The sequence below is a fragment of the Macrotis lagotis genome, chromosome X, assembly GCF_037893015.1.
Source record: "Macrotis lagotis isolate mMagLag1 chromosome X, bilby.v1.9.chrom.fasta, whole genome shotgun sequence".
Lineage (NCBI taxonomy): Eukaryota > Metazoa > Chordata > Mammalia > Peramelemorphia > Peramelidae > Macrotis > Macrotis lagotis.
This window is the reverse complement of record NC_133666.1, coordinates 619,294,585-619,315,722: the sequence shown is the minus strand read 5'-3', so window position 1 is coordinate 619,315,722 and position 21,138 is coordinate 619,294,585. Positions and strand designations below refer to the sequence as shown.

Genomic DNA, 21,138 nt, shown 5'->3' with positions numbered 1-21,138 from the left:
TGACCTCAAGACACTTGACATTTATTAGTTGTGGGACCCTGGGCAAGCTGGAGACTTAGCACAGCACCCCGCCCCCCACTCACATTCAATTCACCTCCTTGTCATGACGTCATCTCCCTGATGGCAAGGTCTTCCAGAACCAAGACAAGCAAGGAACATCACTTAACATAACACGTCTGATTCGGCTTCTTCTTCAGTAAAATGGGAAGGAGGAATGGCACAGCCAGGCTAGTCGTTAGGATAACGTGTCATCCTTGTAAAGTTCAATACACATACATACCACACCATCATTTCTTCAGCCGTCACCCAACCAGCACATTGCTCTGTCTGTAGCGCTTTGCTCCAACAAAGGGCGCTGCTAACATATTTGCACATATATGCTCCTTTCCCTCTGCATCTTGGGGGTGCCTGCCTTTTAGTGGTCCCGTTGGGTCAAAGGGCATGACTCTTTTTTGGGGGGGAGGGGACGTTTGCAGACTGTTCTTCCACAGTCTCTCCAACAACTTGTCCTCTTCCTCCTCCTGCTGCCCATTTCCCCAGACAGCTGTCCTCTCTTCTCCCTCCTCCTGGCCTGGTTCATCTTCCCCGACAACTCATCCCCTTTAGAACTTCCCTTTTGGGTCCTCGCCTCCTCCGAGACGCAGGTATAGAGGCGTCAGCCAATCAGAGAGAGAGGAGGGTCGTTACGCTCTTCGATTGATGGCAGGAAGGCCGAATCCAATGTTCTAAACAAAATGCGTCCGGGAACGGGGCGGAAGGATGACGAAAACCGAGCACCATCCAGCCAATCCGATAAAAGGGCTGACTCTATGAACCAATCCCTGACACCCGAGGGCGGGCCAAGTGAGGAGACTAGGGAACAGGAGCGAGGCCGAGGGGCGGGGAGCTCGACAGCCAATCGGAAACGGCGGAGGGGAGCGGAGGGACCAATGGGAGGGCGTGAGAGGAGGGGCGGGTGAGTCAGTTGACGGCGGTTGGTGGCGGTTGGGACCGGGGCGGGGGCCGGGGCGGGGGCCGGGCTGAAGTAGCAACTAAGAGAAATGGCTGGGGCCGCTGCAGCGGCGGCGGCGGCCGCGGCTGTGGCCGCCGCCACGGCGGCCTCGTCCACCAAGGTGTCGTCGTCGGCCCCGCATCTGACTGCGTCGACCACGTTGTCGTCGACCACGTCCGTCCCGTCCCCGTTGTCGACGCCCCAGTTACCCTGGATCCCGGATCCCCAGTTGCAGATTGGTTTCGTGGGTGCAGGCCGCATGGCCGAAGCGATCGCGATGGGCCTCATCGTGTCAGGTAGCGGCGGCGGGCCGGGGCGAGGGGCGGGCTGGACGCGGGGGCTCCCCCCACCCCCTCTGGGAAAGGCCTTTTTTTTTTTTTTTTTTTTTTTTTTGCTTTTGGACAGTTCCAGCATTATTAGGAAGTGAATTGATCGAGACCAGATGATTCATTCTTCAATTTCTCCCCATCTCGCCCAGCTCTGCCCTCGGTTTAAATAAAACTAATTTAACCCATCTCCCTCAAGGCAGTTTCCTTTAAATCTGTTCTTCTCCAGGCTAAAAAACAAAAACATTCCCTTAGCTGACATCCAGTGGCAGGATTGTTGGCCTCCTCACACTCTCCAGGCTGTTGATGGCAGCTTCCACGCTCCCACAACTGAAGTCTGCCGAGACAGGGCGGTGGAGCTGTCACTCCCCTAACTCACCCTGCAGGCCTATAATACAAAGAACAAGAAGAATTAGTCCCAGCCCTCAAAACCTTTACCTTCCCCCCGAGGAAGGTATGCAGATCCGTCAATGAGATAATTTGAGGAGGAAAAGAGCCTTAACTAGTGGAGTGAAGAAAGATGAAAGAAAGGATTTCCTTGAGAGAGATTATCTCCGCAGATGCTGGAGGAAGCTAGAGATTCTGAGAGGCTCAAGTAAGGAGAGGTGGCAGATAGCTACCAAAACCGGAATGTCAAGTTAGTTAGTAGGGGTCATTTTGCTGAAACAAAAAGGGGGAACACTATGAAATAAAGTTTGGAAAATAGGCTGGAGTTCAGTTGTGGAGGACCTTAAATAATGAACCTAATTAAATAACAAGGGACCTTCGAAAATTTTTGAATAGGGAAATGATACATGGTAATATCTGTATATTAGGAAAACTAATCTGTGAGCTATATTGGGGATAAGTTGGAGGGGAGATTCTAGAAGCAGGCTAATTAGGAAACTTTTGTAATATGGAAATGAGGATGTGTTTAAAGAAAAGTCACATGTTAAATATATTGAAGTAGAATCTGTAAGACTTAGAAACTAATTAGAAATTGGAATGGGGAGATGAATTAGGGAGAGGAAAAAAACTGAAAAACTAGAAACCTGCATGATAAGAAGCTGGTGGTACCTTTAACAGAAATAGAGAAAATTTGGAAGAGGGGGGACCTAAGTTTTGTAGTTGTTGAGCTTGAAATGCAATCCAGGTGAAGATAATTAACAGGTATATGGTGATACAAGTTTGGAGGTCAGGAGATCTCTCTCCTGGGACTCCATGGCTACAGAGGTTTTAGAATCATCTGGTTAAAGATCATAACTGAATCATAACTGGCAGTTGTAATATCACATTCTTCAACTCACATGCCTCTAAACCCCCCAGATCTTTAACTCTGAAGTTCATTTTTCAAATCCATATATTAAGATTTTACATATTGAACTTCAACTTCTTAGATTTGATCCAGTGAACTGGATAGTTCTAACTAAAGATAGTATTTATACAGTGCTTTAAGGTTTGCAAAGAGCTTTACAAATATTTCAATTTATCTTCACAACAACCCTGAGAGGTAAGTGCTGCTATCATCTTCACTTGATAGATTAGATAAAAACTGTGGCAGGTTGAAGTTTAATGACTTGCCCACTGTCACACAGCTCTGTGTCTGGGGCAGGATTTGAACTCCTGACTTCAAGTATAGCAATCTATCCAATATATAAATATATAAATATTATCTCAATGAAATTTTTTTCTTATATCATATTGATAGCTCTTCTTTTGCTCTTTGGTACCAAGCAGATAAGCCTGATCCTTCTTTCTTCTGATGACCTTTCTGTTTCCTGACCTCTCTTCGTTTAGGATCATTTAAGTTAGAGCTGGAAGAGACATTAAAAAGTAGTCAATAAAAATTTAAGTGCCTATATTGTTCCAGGTACTGTACTGGTGATACTGCCTTCAGAGCACTTACAATCTAATGGGGGAGACAGCATGGAAACAGATATGTACAAATAAGCACTCTATAAGATAAACCGGAGTTGATTAATAGAATGAAGGCACTAGAATTAAGAGGGGTTGAGAAAGAAGATGGGATTTTAGTAGGGAACCTACTAAAATGGATGGACATAAAATGAGGGCATTCTAGGCATGAGGGACAGCCAGAGAAAATACTCCAAACTGACAAATGTGTGTCTTATTCATGGAACAGCAAAAAGGGCACTGTTACTAGATTGAATAGTACATGTCAAGGAGTAAAGTATAAGAAGCTTGGAAAGGTAGGTGGGAGGAAGAGGCCAGTTTATTGGACTTTGAATACCAAACAGGATTTTTATAGTTGGTCTTGGAGGCAATAGGGAGCCATAGTTTGAGATGGGGCACGGAAGGTGAGAGAGGTGAAATGATCAGATCTTTACTTAGGAAAATCACTTTGGTGGTTAAATGAAGGATGGGTTGGAGTAGACAGACACATGCAGGTAGAACTACCTAGCAGACTATTTTTATAATCAATAATGAAGTGATAAGGGCCTGCACATGGGTTGTAGGGGAGAGGAGGGAACATAGACAAAAATGAAATCCGAAGGCCTAGGCAACCAATTGATACGGGAGGGTGGGGTGAGAGATAATGAGAAGTCAAGGTTTATGAGGTTGTGCCCTCTATGGGGAATGGGGGAGGGGAAGTGTTTAGAAGGAAAAATAATGAGTGAAAGGTAGTTGGAAGTCAGCAGAGAGGTTTAGGCAGGATGGGTACATTTGGTATTTTAAATTCAGACTACTAAGATTACCAAGTGGAGTAGTATAGAAAAAAAAGAGAGCCAAGGACACAACTGTATGAAACACCTACAGTTTTAATGGGTATATCCTAGATGGCAAAGAAACAGGTCAGGTCAGAACAGAGAATGTTGTCCAAAAACCTAAAAAAAGGAAAAGTATCAAGGAAAGAATGATAAAACAGTATGAGAATTCGATCCATTTCATGAATGAAGGGACTGAGGAGAAACTTGCCCAAAATCATTCAGCTAGTATGTGACAGTTCCAGAATTCAAACTTAGTTCTTCTGATACTGAATCCAATTCTTTCTATGATACTACATTGACCTATTGACCCACATCTTCCTCTTAATGACCCAGTGGCACCTTGAACTAAGTATGCCTAAAATCTAGCTCAGGGAAGGTTGATGACCATTTCTTAAAAGCTTGCTCCTATCAGTGGCATGATCCATACTTACCCATTCTAAACTTTTGGACTTGTGCCTCTTTCTTTTCTCTAGTTGCATAATCTAATTAGTCTTTTATGAGATAGTTGGTAGTTTACTGGATAGAAAGGAATCAGGAAGAATTGAAGTTCAGATCTAGCCTTAGACACTTAATAGTTTCATCACCTGGGCATAACCTCTATTGACCTAACAAAAGGATCTTCTGGATTCACTGGAGAAGGAAATGGCAAATCATTCCAGAATCTTTGCCAAGAAAAGAGTCAAGCACTATTGAATGACTGAACAACAACAGATAATTAGTTACCAAGCCTTATAATGTTTTTCTTCTGAATTATTTCTTTGATTCTGTATCTCTTTTCTATTTGTATTCTTGCCACCATATAGTAATTTTAAGCACTTGTTACTGTCTAACAGAACAACTGCAGTAGCCACTCAAAAAGTCAGCTTTTCTATCAGTAAAGACCTTTCCCCCCCTCAGACCCTTGCATAATACTCAACATTTCAATAGTCCATCAATCATGTGAGACTGGATATTATAATTATGTTTTTGTCTATTCTTTTAACTAAATGGTAAAAGCCATAAAGGACTCACATCTAAACTTCTCATATAGCTCTTACAGCAATAAGTTCAGTGCTCTAGTATAGTAAGGTATTTAATAAATGTCTATTGAATTGAAATTAAATAGGCCAGCTGCATGGCATGAGAAACCATAAGAACATTGGGCAGAGAGTCAGGAAATTTGACTTCTCGCTTGCCCAATGGCTTGCTAGTAGGGCCTACTCTGGGTCTCAATGAACTTTTTTTTTTTTTTTTTAGGTTTTTGCTAGTCAGTGAGGTTAACTGGCTTGCCCAAGGCCACACAGCTAGGTAATTATTAAGTGTCTGAGGTCAGATTTGAACTCAGGTACTCCTGACTCCAGAGCCAGTGTGCTATCCACTGCGCCACTTAGCCGCCCCTCAATGAACTTTTCCACAAAATGGAGATCCTGGAGAGTGAAAAAAGCAGAGTAAAATGAAGCAATAGATAAATATGTATTCAAAGCCTCCCTTGTGTCAGGATTGTTCTAGGTGCTGAAGATACAAAAAGCAAAAGTGAAACTTGAGTGTTTGCCCTTAGGAATACAATAGATACACATCTAAGAATATACAAAAAAAATGATACAAATTAGTTTTGGGAGGGAGATCAGAAAAGTCTTCATACTTACTTAACCTGGAGTCCACAAACCCTTTACAACTCAGAATCTGTGAACTTGGATGGGGAAAGTTATTTTCACCATCCTTGAACTGTAATTTAGCATTTCTTTCAGTTAAAACATTCTGAGGAGTCCATAGACTTCACTAAACTTCCAAAAGTGTTTGTGACCCCTTATGTAGAAGATGTTGCCTGAGATGAGCCTTGAAGGAAGTAAAAGTCTCTAGTAGAAGAAAGGTTGGAGTTCTTCCTATGAATAGGGAGGACCAGTGCAAAGGCAAAAAGATGGATGATGATGAGGGTCTTTCTAGTGAAGAAAAGCAAAAAGGCCAAGTTCATTGAACTACAGAAGCTAAGTGATTTAGGAGGAACTGGAAAGGTAGTCCAGGTCTAGTAAAGGACTTTAAACTTGCAAACATGTGATTATGAAAGAAAAAACTATAATAGAATAAATATGTTGCTCCTATTTTAAAGGGCAACAAAACTCAAAACAGTAGACAATACTGGTATTAAAAGCACATACACCTTTCCATTTAACAAACTGTGAGGTGTTTGTGGGGTTTTTTTGTTGGGGGAATGATATAAACTAAAGAGAAGAAAAAAAACAAATTCATCTAAAAAGAGAAATCTCAAATAAAATAAAATGGGGATGGGGAAGGAGGGAGAACTTGTAATTTCATAGTTTCCTTCCAGCTCTGATGAACTCTGGTTTGATAAAGAAATGATCCAGGGAAACAGAAGGTGAGAATGTGGGTCCTATAGCGACATAAGCACATGTGGGCTGCTAAGGCAGATGACCTAGCTTCATGACCTTGGCTAAGTTACTTCTCCACCCTGATCCTCACTTTCATCAGTAGTCCAATAACTCCAACTTCTTTAGGAATTTACAATTTCTTTCAACAGCTCTAAGATAGGTATGCCAGTTATCTTTGTTTTGGTCCAAGTTTAGTCTTTAAGTTACCACTTAAAATTATTTGTTTGTCAAACTCCATTCACAAAAAGAACATGATATCAAGGAGGTGATGCCATGACACAAAAGTAAATTGTTTTTGAGTGAGTGGGGTGCTGTGCTAAGTCACCAGTCTCCCTTTCTCCTCTGGAGCCGTCTGGGTCCAGTGGCCAGATATAGATCAGGATGACCAGAGATGGTCCTAGACCTAGAACTAATAGCCATTTAATTGGCTTCCCTTCTGACCTTTACTTTTTTTAGCCCATCCTCCACAGAAGAAGCATCTGGTTCTGCTGAAAATCTTTAGTGGCACACACTCCTTTACTACAAGAAAAAATGGGAATGCTTTAATTTAAAGGGCCTCCACAATTTAAACTCTGGTGTGTGTACACACACACACACGTATACACACACATACACACATTCTCTATACCTGACATGAATGCCTTCTCTTATCTCTACTCAGAATTTCTGTCTTCCCCGATTGGTTCAGATTCATCACCTTCATAAAACCTTCTTCAAATCTCTGGTTGTTAATGCCTCTTCTTCAACTTTGTACCATACTTTTTTTTAGAGTGATAGCAACTGGACCTGTGATTTCATTGGTTTGGGGAATTCCTGGATGAGGAAACTCCCTCTATCAGTGTAAGTCAGCACTTTCTCTATAACTGAGTCATAGAAAGTTGACTAAAGCACTGAGAAGCTAAATGACTTACCCAGGGTCAAGTGGTTGATAAGTCATTCCACCCTGTGTTTCCTCAATCTGAGGCTAGCTCTCTATGAAACTGTACTGTGCCTCTACTTTTATTATTTACTAAGAGGCAAGCAGGGTTGAGTGACTTCTTCAGGGACACACAACTATTAAGTAACTGAGCTCATATTTGAACTCAGGTTCTCCTGACTCCAGAACCAGTGCTTTTTCCACTTTACTACCTAGCTGCCCTTCTATTTATTTTTATATATCATAATTCCCTTAGTAGAATATAACATGAGTGTTAAGCATCAATCATCTGCTATGTGTTAGACACTTCAAAAAATAACAGTACCTGATTTCAGCAAGTTCACATTCTGTTGAAGGTAAATAGCATGTATATATGGATAAGTAAATATTTGGTTTTTTTTCTTAATTTCTTACTCTGGATTCAGAGTAAAAGCAAATTAAAATTATAGTCCCTAGAGGTTCTAGCTCACATTGTAAGTTCCACTGTTTACAAATTAGAGCAAGGTATAGTTGTTTCTCAAATTAGTAATACCAGCAAGTTGACAATATATGACAGTTATTGAAAATATTCTTTGTGCTTTTAAGCACATGTGGAGTAATTCAGTAAGTTTTTCATTATTTCCTAGTTTAACACATTCTATTGAAAAGATCAGTCGTTAGAAGTAAAATAATAATTGCATCCTAGGCTTTTATATGGTAGAATCAAAATTGGAAAGGTACCACTTTCACTTAGCTTATCCAGCTTAATGCAACAGCATTTTAAATTGGAGTCTCTTGGATGTTTGGTTAAACAGTACCTCAGGTTCTAGGGTTTCAAGTGGAGTTCTTTCCTCAGTGGGTTGTCTCTCCAGTGGCCTGACTGGGAGAGTTGTAGGTTTGGGAATAGATATCAAGTCTCATAGCATCTGACAAAGATGGAAATGCAGTTTAATTATTTTTTCATTGTTTTTCAACATTAAGCAACGAGAAAATGAGACAGTAAAAAAATTCTTTTGTATGCCAATCAATTTATAATTTATTCATTTAACTTCCATAATAATGAGTTTTCAGACAAACACCATATAAATCATTTCTATATACTGTAGTCAAGAAGCAAGGCTAGAATGAAGTTTAATTAGTATCAAGCTATATTGCAAATTGGTTAGCAACCATAGTTGCAAATTGGATAGCAACCATATAGTGCCAGACCTGGAGTCAGGAAGACTTGAATTCAAATCTTAACCCCCCCCAAACACTTAGTAGCTATGTAATTCTGGGCAAGTCATTTAAAGGCTGTTTGCCTCAATTTCCTCATCTGTAAAATGGGACTAACTATAGCATTTACCTCCAAGTGTTGAGAATCAGACAAGACAATTGCTCTTAGGCACATACAAAGCATTAGATGACTGCTGTTAATTGCTGTTTTTTATATAGTCTTAGAGGTATCATTACCAGGTGCCTAAGTGGTGAAGCTGCTCAGCTACTTTACTTAAATTGGTAAGTTAATAGGGACAGGATGTCAGGTGATTTGGGGAAGAGCATGTTAACCTTGTTAATTTTGGGATCTAGGAGTTGTTCCAGTAGGTTAATGCATTTTTCTGAGGTTAGCTAAAATATTCTAGTGTGGGGCAGGAAGTCTATACTTATTGGGAGGCCTCCTTCAAGATGGAATCAGGCCTATCCTTTCCTTAATAGCTCTATTTGCATAACCTGGTAACTGCTTCATTGATTTCTAAGATTACTTTCTCCTGGAGAGATGTTTCCCCCAAATATACTTTCATAATATATATTCTTCAGACTTAAATGTCATGGGCCAATTCTACTATCATGTATGAAGTTAATTGGCTTTTAGTGAGTCAATTTTTTTTAGTTGTAACTAGAAAATTGAAGACTGAAAAATCAACATTTTATTATTTCCTCTTATGCTTAAGCAATTTAATCATTTTAAGTTATCTAGTTTATACAAAAATGAAGATTACACAAAGATTATCATCACCAAATTCTAGCACATAAAAGATGAGAACAGTATGTACATCTTGGAACATATTAAAAATCTCTTCTTTGATTTTGTTTGGAATATTGAGAAATAATATTTTTCTAAGGCTCTTTTCAGACTTCTTTGAAGTTTTTTTTTTCTTTGCAAGGTGGGTAATAGGTAGAACAAAAGAAAGGGCTTTTGTTAAAATGACTTAGAAGGGTTATCCCAGAACTTTTCTTTTTTTTTCCCCAGTTGCATGCAAAGATAGTTTTAACCATTCATCCTTTTGCAAGCTTTTGAATTTGACATTTTTCTACAACCTTCCCATCCTTTTCCCCCTCCCATGACAATGAGCAATCTGATATAGGTGGTACACATACAATCCTGTTTAATATATTTCATATTAGACATTGTGAAAGAAGAATTGGAACTAATGGGGAAAAATGAGAAAGAAAGAATACAAAAAGTTTAAAAAGTGAACATAGTATGTTCTGCATTCAAACTCCATAGTTTTTTTCTGGATGTTGTTGCAGAAGTTCTTTTTATTTTATTGAAAAAAAAAACCTCTTGTTAACTCTAGCTAGGATCTGGTACTCTTATCCACTGCACCATCTACCTACCCTGAATTGATTATTGGACCCAAATAGGAACATGTTGTTCTTTGCCTATCCATTTGAAGTGATTGACAGACTAGCAGTTTTTTGTGAAAAAGTATCTTCATTGTGAGAAAGATAATCATTTTTTTTCTTAACTCATAGCCTGAGAGAAAAAAATCCAAGAATGAGATAGTGAAATGGTTGCTCAATTCTAGACTATCAACCATGGCTGTGTTTTAAGATAGTGTCTCCTTGTTTAAGATTCCTATAACTGTTACCTTGAAGTAAATTTTGGGAATTTATCAGCATCAGTTAAGGTGCTATGTACCTTGAGCTGTGCTAAGTACTAGAGGATATAGCAGAGGATACAGCAAAAAAACTACTTTCAAGGAGCTCCCAGTATGGGGGCAGCATGCAAGCAACTATAAACCAACAAGATATATGCAGGAAAAATTGCAGGTAGTCTTAGAGAAAATGCACTAAGATTGAGGACTGAGAAAGATGGCTTGCAGAAGGCAGAACTTTAACTGATATTTGAAGAAACCCAGGGTAGCTAGGAGATGGAGTTGAGAAGGGAGAGAAACTCAATGAAACTGAAATGGGAGTGTCTTATACAAGGAAGAGCTAGGAGAGCAGTATCCCTGGATTGAAAATTACGTAGCTAGGGAGTAAGATATAAGAATAGAAAAGTACAGAGGGACTAAGTTATAAAGGACTTTGAAAGTAAGACAAAAGATTTTATATTGATAAATATTTGATTCTGGAGATAGTAATAGGGAGCAACTGGAGCTAACTGAACAGATTAGGAAAATAGGAAAATCAATTTGACGGCTCATTGGAGGATATATTGGAATGGGAAAAGATTGAGGTAGTGAGACCAATTGGTAAAGTCTAGATGTGAGGTGATGAGGGCCTGCCTGCACCAGGGTGGTGACAGTGTCAGAAAGAGAAGGGAGTATATACAAGGGTTGTTAGAAGGTAGAAATGACAGACTTTGACAACAGATTGGATGTGAGGAAGTAAGAGAAAGACATGAGAATGGCACCTAGGATGCAAGTCCGAATGACTGGAAAAATGATGATAGTCAATAATAGAGCATTTAGGGAGAGGGAAGGGTTTGAGTGGAAAGATGAGTTAAGTCTTGGATTTGTTGAGTTTAAAATTTTAGTCATTAGCACAGTCTAAGATATTTAATACATAATTGTAGATTTAAGAATAGAGGTTATAGAGAGTTTAGAGCTGACAAGAAGATAACTCACTGAAACCATGGGAACTGATGAGATCATTAAGTGAAATAATATAAAGGGAGAAGAGGGCCTAAAGGTCTTGATCCAGGAAAAAATATTGAAAAGGAATAGTCTGGTCTGCTAGGTAATAAAAACAGTATAGAATTTCACAAAAATCCAGATAGAAGAGAATATCAAGGAAAAGAGGATGATTTTATTAGACTGCAGAGAAGGATGAGGATTGAACAATTAAAAGATCACTAGTAATTTTGTAAAGAGCAATTTGCATTGAGTGATGAGGTTGAAAACCAGACTGCAGAGTTAAGAGAATGAAGGAAAAGGAAGTGGAGACACCTATCAAAGAAGGCTTTTATAAGGACTTTAACCACAAAGGGAAGGAAAAATAGAGGACAATAGTTAGCTATAATAGACTGAGGGTTTGAATGGTGCAGGAGGCCTGGGCATGTTTAGTGCCAATATGAAAGATAAAGATTGAAGATTTGGGGATAATAGGGCAGTCTGGAGAAGATGGGGTAGGATGGGTAGGTAGAGGGGTATGCCTTGGCCAGAAGGACTATCTCACATGAGAGAAAAGTGAAGAAGATGGCGGCAGATGGTATCTGAATGATGTATGATCAAGAACAGGGGAGAAGAGGGAATTGTCATTTTTTTTTCATTGATATATGAGCTAAGATTCTTAGTTGAGAAAGTGGGAGAAAGAAAAACATGAGAGGTTTGAGGAAGCATGAAAAAAATTGGAAAAGCTGTTCGTGGGATAGTGAATTAATTATGAAGGTTTAAAAAGATTGCTTAGCAGCAGTGAAGGCCCATTTGAGATTATAGAACAGTATGATTTTGTGATTTTTCTCCAGATTTGTTCAGCAAATTCGAATAAAAGATATGACAGCATATGGCAGGAGTAATCCCTGGCTGGGCAATATCTTCAATAGGGAAAAAAAAAGGGCAAAGGAAAATTGGAATAGATTTCTTTCATTTTTCAGCCTTATTATTCTGAACCTTAAGGATCAGATGACCCTTATTTGGTAGAGGTGGAAAGAAATCTGAGCTCCGTTGGCAGTATTGTATTTAGTGATGGGATCCTGGAGTTTTTCTTATTTTCAATAAGCCAGTTCCTTTCTCTTTATATGAGGCTAGTCTGCTCTTAACAGTCAGTCACCAAACATCAATAGGCAGTTAATCTGCTAAATCAGACATTGGTGCTGGGCTTCTTAGATTGAAAGACAAAAGTGAAACAGACCTTGCCCTCAAGGAGCTTATGACAACATATACATACATAGGTACATGGAAACTGTGTAAAACAAAGTAATTTTGTCAGAGAATGTACTAACTGGGAAGGCCAGGAAAGGTTTCACTTAGAAGAAATTGTAGGACTTGGGGACAAGGTTGAGCACAGTTGTTTATCTTTGAAATGTATTGTGACCATAAGGATGAAGTCCCCACCCTAAGATATTCTGAAGGAAAGGACTTATGTGGTGATAGACCTGACACTATTCATTGCACCACCCAGCTGCCCACAGAGAAAAAGCATTAGTAATTGAGGCAATGTTAACCTAGCTTCAGTCAAACTGATGACTATAATAATTTCTGCAATGGCTTAAGGTTTAAGTGCTTTGCTTTGCTCACAACAATTCTTATTTTACATATTAGGAAACCAGGACCCAAAAAGAGTGACTTGCTCATGGTCACAAAGCTAGTGTATTTCAGTCAGGCTTTCAACACAGCTGACTCCTAAATCTAGGACTTACATACCTATACCAGATTGCTGAGCTTACCTATTGTTATATGGCATGGTTTCTAGTACTAAGCATCTGCACGGCACAGAATCAGATTTGGTGGAGAATACTAACTTATATAATTTATGATCATGATCTTCCTTTTAGAGATTCTGAATCTCTTTAGAGAGAGGAAAAAAATGGTTAAATAACAGCATATAATCTCAATGACCTTTTTTTAAAAAAAAATGAGTTGTGTAGAGAGTTGACCTCAGGTTCAAAATGACCTGGGTTCAAGTCATGATTCAGATACATACTAGCCTAGGCAGTTCACTTAGCTCTTGTTTTGAGCAGCTAAAACTTTTTAAGTTCCTCATTTAAATTCAAATCCGAAGTTCAGTCTGAAGGAGGTCCATATTGGAAGTTCCCTCCCCCCAATGAAATCACTGGTAGTCCAAAATAAAAGGATGCAAGAGCCCTCTTTTAAATCATTTAGGGCACCTTTAGATTCTTTTTATTTTATGGAGAAATGAGGAAAAAGGTCAAATTATAGAACTTGGAATACTCTTGTCAGGATTGGTCTTAGGCAGTTCACTTCTATTCATCTGTATTTCAACTCTTTCATCTATAAAATGAAGATTAGAATGGATTTCCTAGGCCAAAGTATGTTTTTTAAAGATAAATTGTACCAGTAAGGGCTATTTTTCTTTTTTTCTATTTTTTCTTTTTCTTTTTTTCCTTTTTGGTTTTTGCAAGGCAAATGGAGTTAAGTGGCTTGCCCAAGGCCACACAGCTAGGTAATTATTGTCTGAGACCGGATTTGAACCCAGGTACTCCTGACTCCAAGGCCGGTGCTTTATCCACTACACCACCTAGCCGCCCCTATTTTTTCTAAATGTATAATTAAATTTTAATTTTTCAGTTATTAACTATTTTTTTCTTTCTCCTACCTTCACCTTCCCCCGTTGGAAGAAAGAAAAAAACAAAGGACCCTGTGGCAAGAACTTGGAGTTTCATAGGTCTTAGGGAATTGGCCTGAGCCTCAGAGAAGTAGGAGACTATAGAGGCAATTTGAAACCTATTCTTGACTTGAAACACAGTATTCTAGCCATTATTGCTATCCATAATATGGGAAAGTAATAACACTCAGTTCTTGATCAGGATAGAGGTTGAAAGGTAATATGGTTAAAGATGGGCAAGCTGAGAGTGAGCTACAGAGAAAGTCCTCTTCCCCTCATCCACCCTCTCCGAAAAAATAAGAGAACAAAAGCCATGGAGGAATCACATACAAGCTTTGAAAGAATTTATTACTTACAAATAAAATCAAACTCTACATAATAGAGATGCAGTTATATGTGTAACCCTCTTCTGTTCTATACTGTGTATAGAAATGCTTATTTTATTATTTGGTGTGAAGTTCAGAATTTTTAAAAGTGAAAAAAGAAGGTAAAAATATATCATTTATAACTATAAATGTTGATTATTTAGCATTTTCAGAATATTTTACACTTGATAAATATTTTGCAAAGCTTAATCATTCCTCCCAACAAAAAACTAAATATTATCATCATAATCAGAATGATGACAGGGATTTTGCTAATCATTACTTTTCTTGACTTTAAGCCAATCAGTGTTGCTTTACTCCTGCCCATTTGACAAAATCACATAATTTTTATTTTTATTTTTTAAATTATTTTTCCAACTACATGTAAAGATAGTTTTCAACATTCATTTTTTTGCAAGATTTTCAGTTCCACATTTTTCTCCCTACCTTCCTTCCCTCCCCCTTCCCCATGACAGTGAGTAATCTGATATAGGTATATATGTATAACTAAAAATCACATTTAGATAGGATGTAGAGATCTTCTTTTAAACATCTATTTTCTCTTTTTGGGCTTCACAAAAAACTTGTGAGGATAGGTGTTCCAAGTTCCCCCTTTTTTACAGATGAAAGGACACACTTAGGTTTAGTGACTTCAAGAGGTAGAACTCAAGCTTCCTAGGTTCTACACTTTCTTCACCATTCACAAATGCTTTCCCCAACTCTCTCGTTTTTGAATAGAAGGAAAAAATCAAGTAAGGGAAAGCTTGCCTTGAGTTAAAGACAGTAAGTTGACTGAGCCTGAACAAAATTCAAGTCTTCAAACTTGTAGTCCAGAGTTCATTTTATCTCACCAATCTGAGATAACATCTCAACAATGCTTTAGAGACCCTCAGCAGAGCTCACCCTGCCTCACTACCCTCTTCTCTGTCATTTATTCCAGGAAAAGTGGAAGCTGCTAACGTAATGGCCAGTGCTCCATCAGACAAGAACTTATGGCATTTTCAGGTGAGTTAAGGACCCTGGAGAAAGTTGATGGAGTAGTAGGAGATTAGCTTCATTTGATTTCTGTCATCTGGTCCCCTTGTAGCTCATTCCTAAGCAGAAACATAGGCTTCTTGGGGATTTTGATTTTCATCTATATTTTTTTCTCTTCCAATTATAAAGACTTGTAATGGAGAGTTGAGTCAGGTTTGTGAGTGGGAGAAATTTGTTATTGGTGGTCATGTCAGGGACATTGGGATACTTGAAAATTGAAGGTGTTTCCTGTCTTATTGGGGGCAGGAGGCAACTGGAAATTTTTATCATGGAAAGGAATGGAACAGAAATTCTACTCTCAACCCATTGTAAAGATCTCAGAGTGTGTGAATTTAATCATACCCCATAATCCACCAATTGAAATTGACCTGTTAGGGACCCCTGCTTTGTTAACTTGTTTTGTTTTGTTTTAGTATGGCAGTATTGTGTTGTAGATAAGAGTTCTGGGTTAGGAAGACCTGGATTCACTCATTATGAACATTGTGTTACCATGACCAAATTACATAATCTTTCTCAGCTTTTTTCCTCATCCTTAAACTGAGAATACCACCCTGGGTTGTTGCCAAATTCATATGAGATCAAATAAAAATGTAGTAAGCACCTACCTACTATATACATAAAGCATTTTTTGAACCTAAAAGCACCACAGAAATACTTACTGGTTTTCATCTTTGGCACAGAATTTGGGCTGTAAGACAACGCATTCCAACATCGAAGTACTTCAGAACTGCAACATAGTTTTTTTTGCTACCAAACCCCACATCTTACCTATTGTACTGGCTGAGGTTGCTCCTGTTGTCACCAGGAAGCATGTCCTTGTCTCAGTGGCTGCTGGTGTCTCTCTGCACACCCTGGAGAAGGTAAGTGTTCTTTCCCCAAGATAACTCTTTCTCTTCAGTTTTTCAACTTCAAGAACATAGCCATATGCTTTGGCTTGTCCTTGGCTTCTGGAAATGGCTTTAGCTCTGAAATAAACTCTTCCCCCCCACCCCAATATCTCCACTGGCTGCTGATAGATCCTACTCTATCCTTAGTCCCTCTCTCTACCGCCTGACTTAACCCATTTAGAACTCAAAGTTCAATCATTGGATTATAAATTATCCAGACCAAAGGAGAAAGAAGGGAGAGTCACATACTGTATTATATATATCATAGCAAGACTTTAAATGAATGATTGCAGCAGAATTTACAGCCTGGAAGAAAGAAAAGTTATTCTTAATTCATGCCAGATAGGGTAGGGCTATACCTCAGCTTGGGAAGTAGAAAAAGGAAAGTTATTTATGTTTTGAAACTTAATGCACTGTCTCCAGATGAAGAAGTCATTTAGAATAATCCCATTCTGTCATCTTGAAATGTTGCTGTTTTTCTTCCTAGACTGTCCAGTAGTGGAACGGGCCATCTAGGAAAGTATTGCTTGCTTTCCTCACTGTAGGTCATTAGGCAGAAGCCAGACAGAGGCCTTAGTAGGAAAAAGAATAGAAGATATTCTTTGTCAAATTAGAGGAGGGGCTAGGGGAACCTTTGGCCCTTGGGGCCATGGCAACCACAAGCTGGACTTGAAATTCAATATATCTAGTTAGCAACTTTTTAGGGGTGAATTAATTGATCAAATGAATGATGTTATAAATATCCAGATGACCCTTGGGAGAAAAAAAAGTTCCCCACCTCTGAGTTTTAAGAGAATGTGATCTATTATGGTCACTTCTAACTAGAAGCATTGTCTTCTAGTAATCCTTTTCTTTTCTTTTCAGCTGCTTCCCCCTAAATCAAGGGTGCTTCGGATCATGCCTAATCTACCTTGCAGAGTCCAGGAGGGTGCAGTGGTAATGGCTCGAGGACGCCATGCCGAGAAATGTGAAACTGAATACCTGCAAAAGCTCTTATCTGTCTGTGGTTTGTGTGAGGAGGTTCCAGAGGCCTACATCAACATCCACACAGGCCTCAGTGGCAGTGGTGTAGCCTATGTGAGTGCTGTAGCATCCCAGGACCTTTGAACCACACTGCCTTCCAGTGGCAGGATTTAATCTCATTCTGGATCTGGACTACAGACAGGGCTTTCCTTCTGTATATAATGGAATAGAATCCCCTTCCATAGTGGAGGGCCCACTTTTTTATGCAAACTCCCTGTTGAACTATGCCCATCTTCCATTTTCCCATTGTGATCCAGTTGGTTCCTGATTATCTTTGGGGGATTGTTGGCAGTATCTAACACTGTGAAGTCAATCTCTTTCCAAAAATTCTAAGGTTCTTACTTAGTTTGTGATGAGGGTCTGAATCTTATTGGCTAAAAGAACATGGAAATTAAGTGGAATTAAGTTGAATACTAACTTTAAGAGGCTGTTTGATTTGTTTCTAGTGCCTGGGACATAGTAGATATTTAATAAATGTTTGCTGAATTAAATTTGGCAATCAATCATAAGCATTTATTAAATATTCTGTGTGCTGTGCTAAGTGCCAAGGATACAGAGAAAAAGGGGGGAAAAATCACCTCTCTGGGCCATGGTTTCTTCCTCTTTTGATGTATATTAAATGATCTTTTAAATCCCCTGATCTGATGCATAGGATGGCCCTTTGACATGTGGGCCTTGGCAGGCATATGACTCATAGACTCATGCCACTAGGATCTTAAACTTAATCTGGGTTGGAATTTGAAGTTTTTGACATGTTTGGTTTATATAAACATCTGTTCTTATCATGGCCCTTTATAGGTTTGTATGTTCTCTGAAGCTCTGGCAGAAGGTGCCATCAAATTGGGAATGCCAAGTGGCCTGGCTCACCAAATTGCAGCCCAAACACTTCTGGTAAGTTTCTTCTTGCAATTTGTCCAGATCTTGGCCAATATCACCTTTTTCTTACCTGAAAGTCCCCTATATAGTTCTAGGCCCCTGACAAGATTGGAAATAAAAAAAAGGAAGGAATATCTTAAAAGGTGTAGCTCATAGCCCCAAGAAGAGTGATATGTTATTCCTTGTCCCTGCTACAGACAAATGGAGATGGGCAAGATGTTGAGAATGGAGAAAGAAGGAAAAAGTAGAGAGTAAACTGAGTGTGAACAGATGAGAGGGAAGCTCCTGATATACAACATGGTACCTTCCTTATACATACCAGAAACTTAACAAATGTATTTAATTAAATTGAGTTGTAAGTGATAAGGGTGTAATTAGAAAAGTTAGTGGAGATCAAGAAAAACAGTGGCTGGCTCATCACTTTGTTGGTGGAGTTGGCAAATCAGGGTCTCCCTATCATATTACTCTTAACTGGGGCCTCTCCTTACAGGGTGCAGCCAAATTGCTTTTACAAAGTGGACAGCATCCTGCTCAGCTTCGATCTGAAGTGTGCACCCCTGGGGGAACCACCATCTATGGGCTTCATGCCTTGGAGCAGGGTGGATTACGGGCTGCTGCAATGAATGCCGTGGAAGCTGCCACCCGCCGGGCACAGGAGCTGAACAAGCAGTAGGGATCCTGGGCACCAGTCATCTCCTTCCCCAGGCTTGCTGCTCCTCCTCCCCTGGAGGGTGCAAGAGCTAACAGTGTGGGGGAAGGGAGAGACCTCTCAGCTGTGGGCAGAAACCCCGTGCTCAAACCAGCTGGTATCTTTCTTCCCTGGGCACAGGACCCTTTCCTTGAATGTGTATCCTGATCACTCCCTGCCTCTCCACACAAAAGGACTCCAGGTTGATCTGCTTTTAGGCACATCCTCTCCACCCTGGGATATGTATGGATGTACACTGAGGGGACAGCTGCTTTCCCTTTCTCTCTTGCTAGCCTGCTCTCATAGATTTTATGTGGGCAGAATGAATTTTGGATTTTGGATCCCTCCCAAGGGTCTCACGGAAAAGGATAGTAGCTCAGCCCTTTCCATTTCAGTCCCAGCTTCCCCAAGACCTTTCCAAACAGGCAGGAAACAGAAAGCTCCCCAAGTTTATGCACCAATTGATTTTATGTTGGCTTGGCCTGATTACAGCTCTAGCCTGCTCCATTCAGGAAATTTCAAGGCAAAAATCACCTTAATAAAGCTCAATGGGTCTTATTGCTTCCGCTTTGTTTGTCTGCTTTGTGTAGGAGCTAAAACTTACTTTGGGCAAGGAAAGAAAGGAAATGAGGGTTTCTCACTTTCTACGTAAGTGGGGTGTCTTCCAAAAGTTGAGCTTTTTAAATTATGTCACTGATTGGATCAGGTGATTTCTGAGGGCCCTTTCAACTCTACCTATAACAAGAATTTGCCCTATAGTATTTGCTTTAAGTTTATAGAATAGTTTGGGAAAAGAATCAGACCCAAGGTCAGTAACCTGGGTGTTCAGATGCTGGCTCTTCCATTTGCTATTTGTCATGGGACCTCAGACCTATGTTTCCTTTTCTGTAAAAGAGAATTGAACTAGATGAGCTGTACTTTGAGGCAAAATCTAGCTCTGAAGTGTCCACTCATTTCTCCTAGTTTGTATCTTTAGTCTAAGTAGAGCAACTTTAACTTCACACATGACATTCTCCAGTTCCTTGAACTGGTCCTAAGCATACTGGTCATCATTTTCTGAACATGCCTTAGTTAATTTCTTTATCTTTCCTGAAATCTGTGGGTCTGAACTGAATCTAATATCCCAGATAGGGTCTGATCAAGATTAAGTACAGCACAACTATTATTACTCTTATTTTGAGGCAGTTAGTCAAGCAATAGATAGAATGTTGGACTTGGAATCAAGAGGACTTGAATTTAAATCTGGCTTCAGATACCTACCAACCATGTGGCCAAGTCACTTCACTTCTATCTGCTTCAAATTCCCCATCTGAGAAATGGAGATAATGTCACTTTCTTTTCTTTTTTTTTTTGTTTTTTAGGTTTTTTGCAAGGCAAACAGGGTTAAGTGGCTTGCCCAAGGCCACAAGGCTAGGTAATTATTAAGTGTCTGAGACCGGATTTGAACCCAGGTACTGACTCCAGGGCCGGTGCTTTATCCACTACATCACCTAGCTGCCCCAATAATGTCACTCTCAAGGTCGTTGTGAGGACCAAATGGGACATTTGTAAAATGTGTTAACATAGATTAAGTTTGAGTTAGAATTTTCATTGTTGACTCATACTGACCTTGCAGTCTACTAAAAGTTCCAGATCTTTTCCACACAAACTGCTGTCTGGCCATATCTCCCCAATCCTATTAATTTTTGTTAACCCAAATACAAGACTTCACGTTTATCTCTTTTTCATGTGATGTTATATTCATCCCATCATTGTAGCTTATTAAGTGCCATAATGGCATTCTTGTACAAAATGTATGTCCAGTTTTTGTGTCTTCTTTAAATTGGATAATATGCTCTGCTTTTAGCCCAGTGTTTGAAAAAAAAAAGTTGATTTGTAACTAAACATATAACTTGATTAATCATTAATCACTGGTTGCATTGAAATAGGCAGCAGGTGAGAACCTTCCCATTTCTCACATTAGGGTGAAGCTCAGTGCATATTAAGAGTTGGCAAAGGAGCCTTTCATTTCTTAAAACATTTTTAGTTTGCCAAAACATTTTTAGTCTGACTTTATGTCACTCTGTGAGATTGGCAGTGCAGTGGTGTTATACCCCCATTTTACAATTGACAAATTTACAGCTTATGTATCAAAAGCAAGACTTGAAATCAAATCTCTTGATTTGAAGTCCAGGGTCTTTCTACCCATTTTGCTTCAGGACTTCAAGCAAAGAGCTCCAGATTGAATTCAGAGAACAACACTCAAAACCAAACTCTGCTGGCCATGAACTGTTTGGTCTTTAGCAAGATTTCCTCTCTTTGACAGAGAAACTAATAGTCAACTTTGTCTTGCAATAGAATAAAACTTTGCCTGAGTAATCATAGCCCCTTACTTTAACCAGCACCTTGAACAATACTGCTCTTCCAAAGCAATGAATTTTTTTTTTCAGGTTTTTGCAAGGCAAATGGGGTTAAGTGGCTTGCCCAAGGCCACACAGCTAGGTAAT

At 39.5% G+C, this 21,138-nt stretch overlaps 1 protein-coding gene across 1 annotated transcript; it reads left to right on the top strand.

Annotated features, from left to right (window-relative positions):
• The first annotated feature begins 982 nt into the window (after window positions 1–982).
• PYCR3 (pyrroline-5-carboxylate reductase 3) lies at window positions 983–19,214 on the top strand. Its single transcript, XM_074202978.1, has 6 exons — window positions 983–1,287; window positions 15,084–15,148; window positions 15,859–16,038; window positions 16,930–17,142; window positions 17,887–17,979; window positions 18,455–19,214. The coding sequence occupies exons 1-6, from the start codon at window positions 1,041–1,043 to the stop codon at window positions 18,635–18,637; spliced, it is 981 nt and encodes a 326-aa protein (XP_074059079.1). The 5' UTR covers window positions 983–1,040; the 3' UTR covers window positions 18,638–19,214.
• Window positions 19,215–21,138: the final 1,924 nt, after the last annotated feature.

Bases quoted from the DNA above. Each gene is read 5' to 3' on its own strand.
- PYCR3 (XM_074202978.1), top strand. From the start codon at position 1,041: ATGGCTGGGGCCGCTGCAGCGGCGGCGGCGGCCGCGGCTGTGGCCGCC. The intron at 17,143-17,886 runs GTGAGTGCTGTA...GGCCCTTTATAG, and splicing joins GTGGCAGTGGTGTAGCCTAT to GTTTGTATGTTCTCTGAAGC. The intron at 17,980-18,454 runs GTAAGTTTCTTC...CTCTCCTTACAG, and splicing joins TTGCAGCCCAAACACTTCTG to GGTGCAGCCAAATTGCTTTT.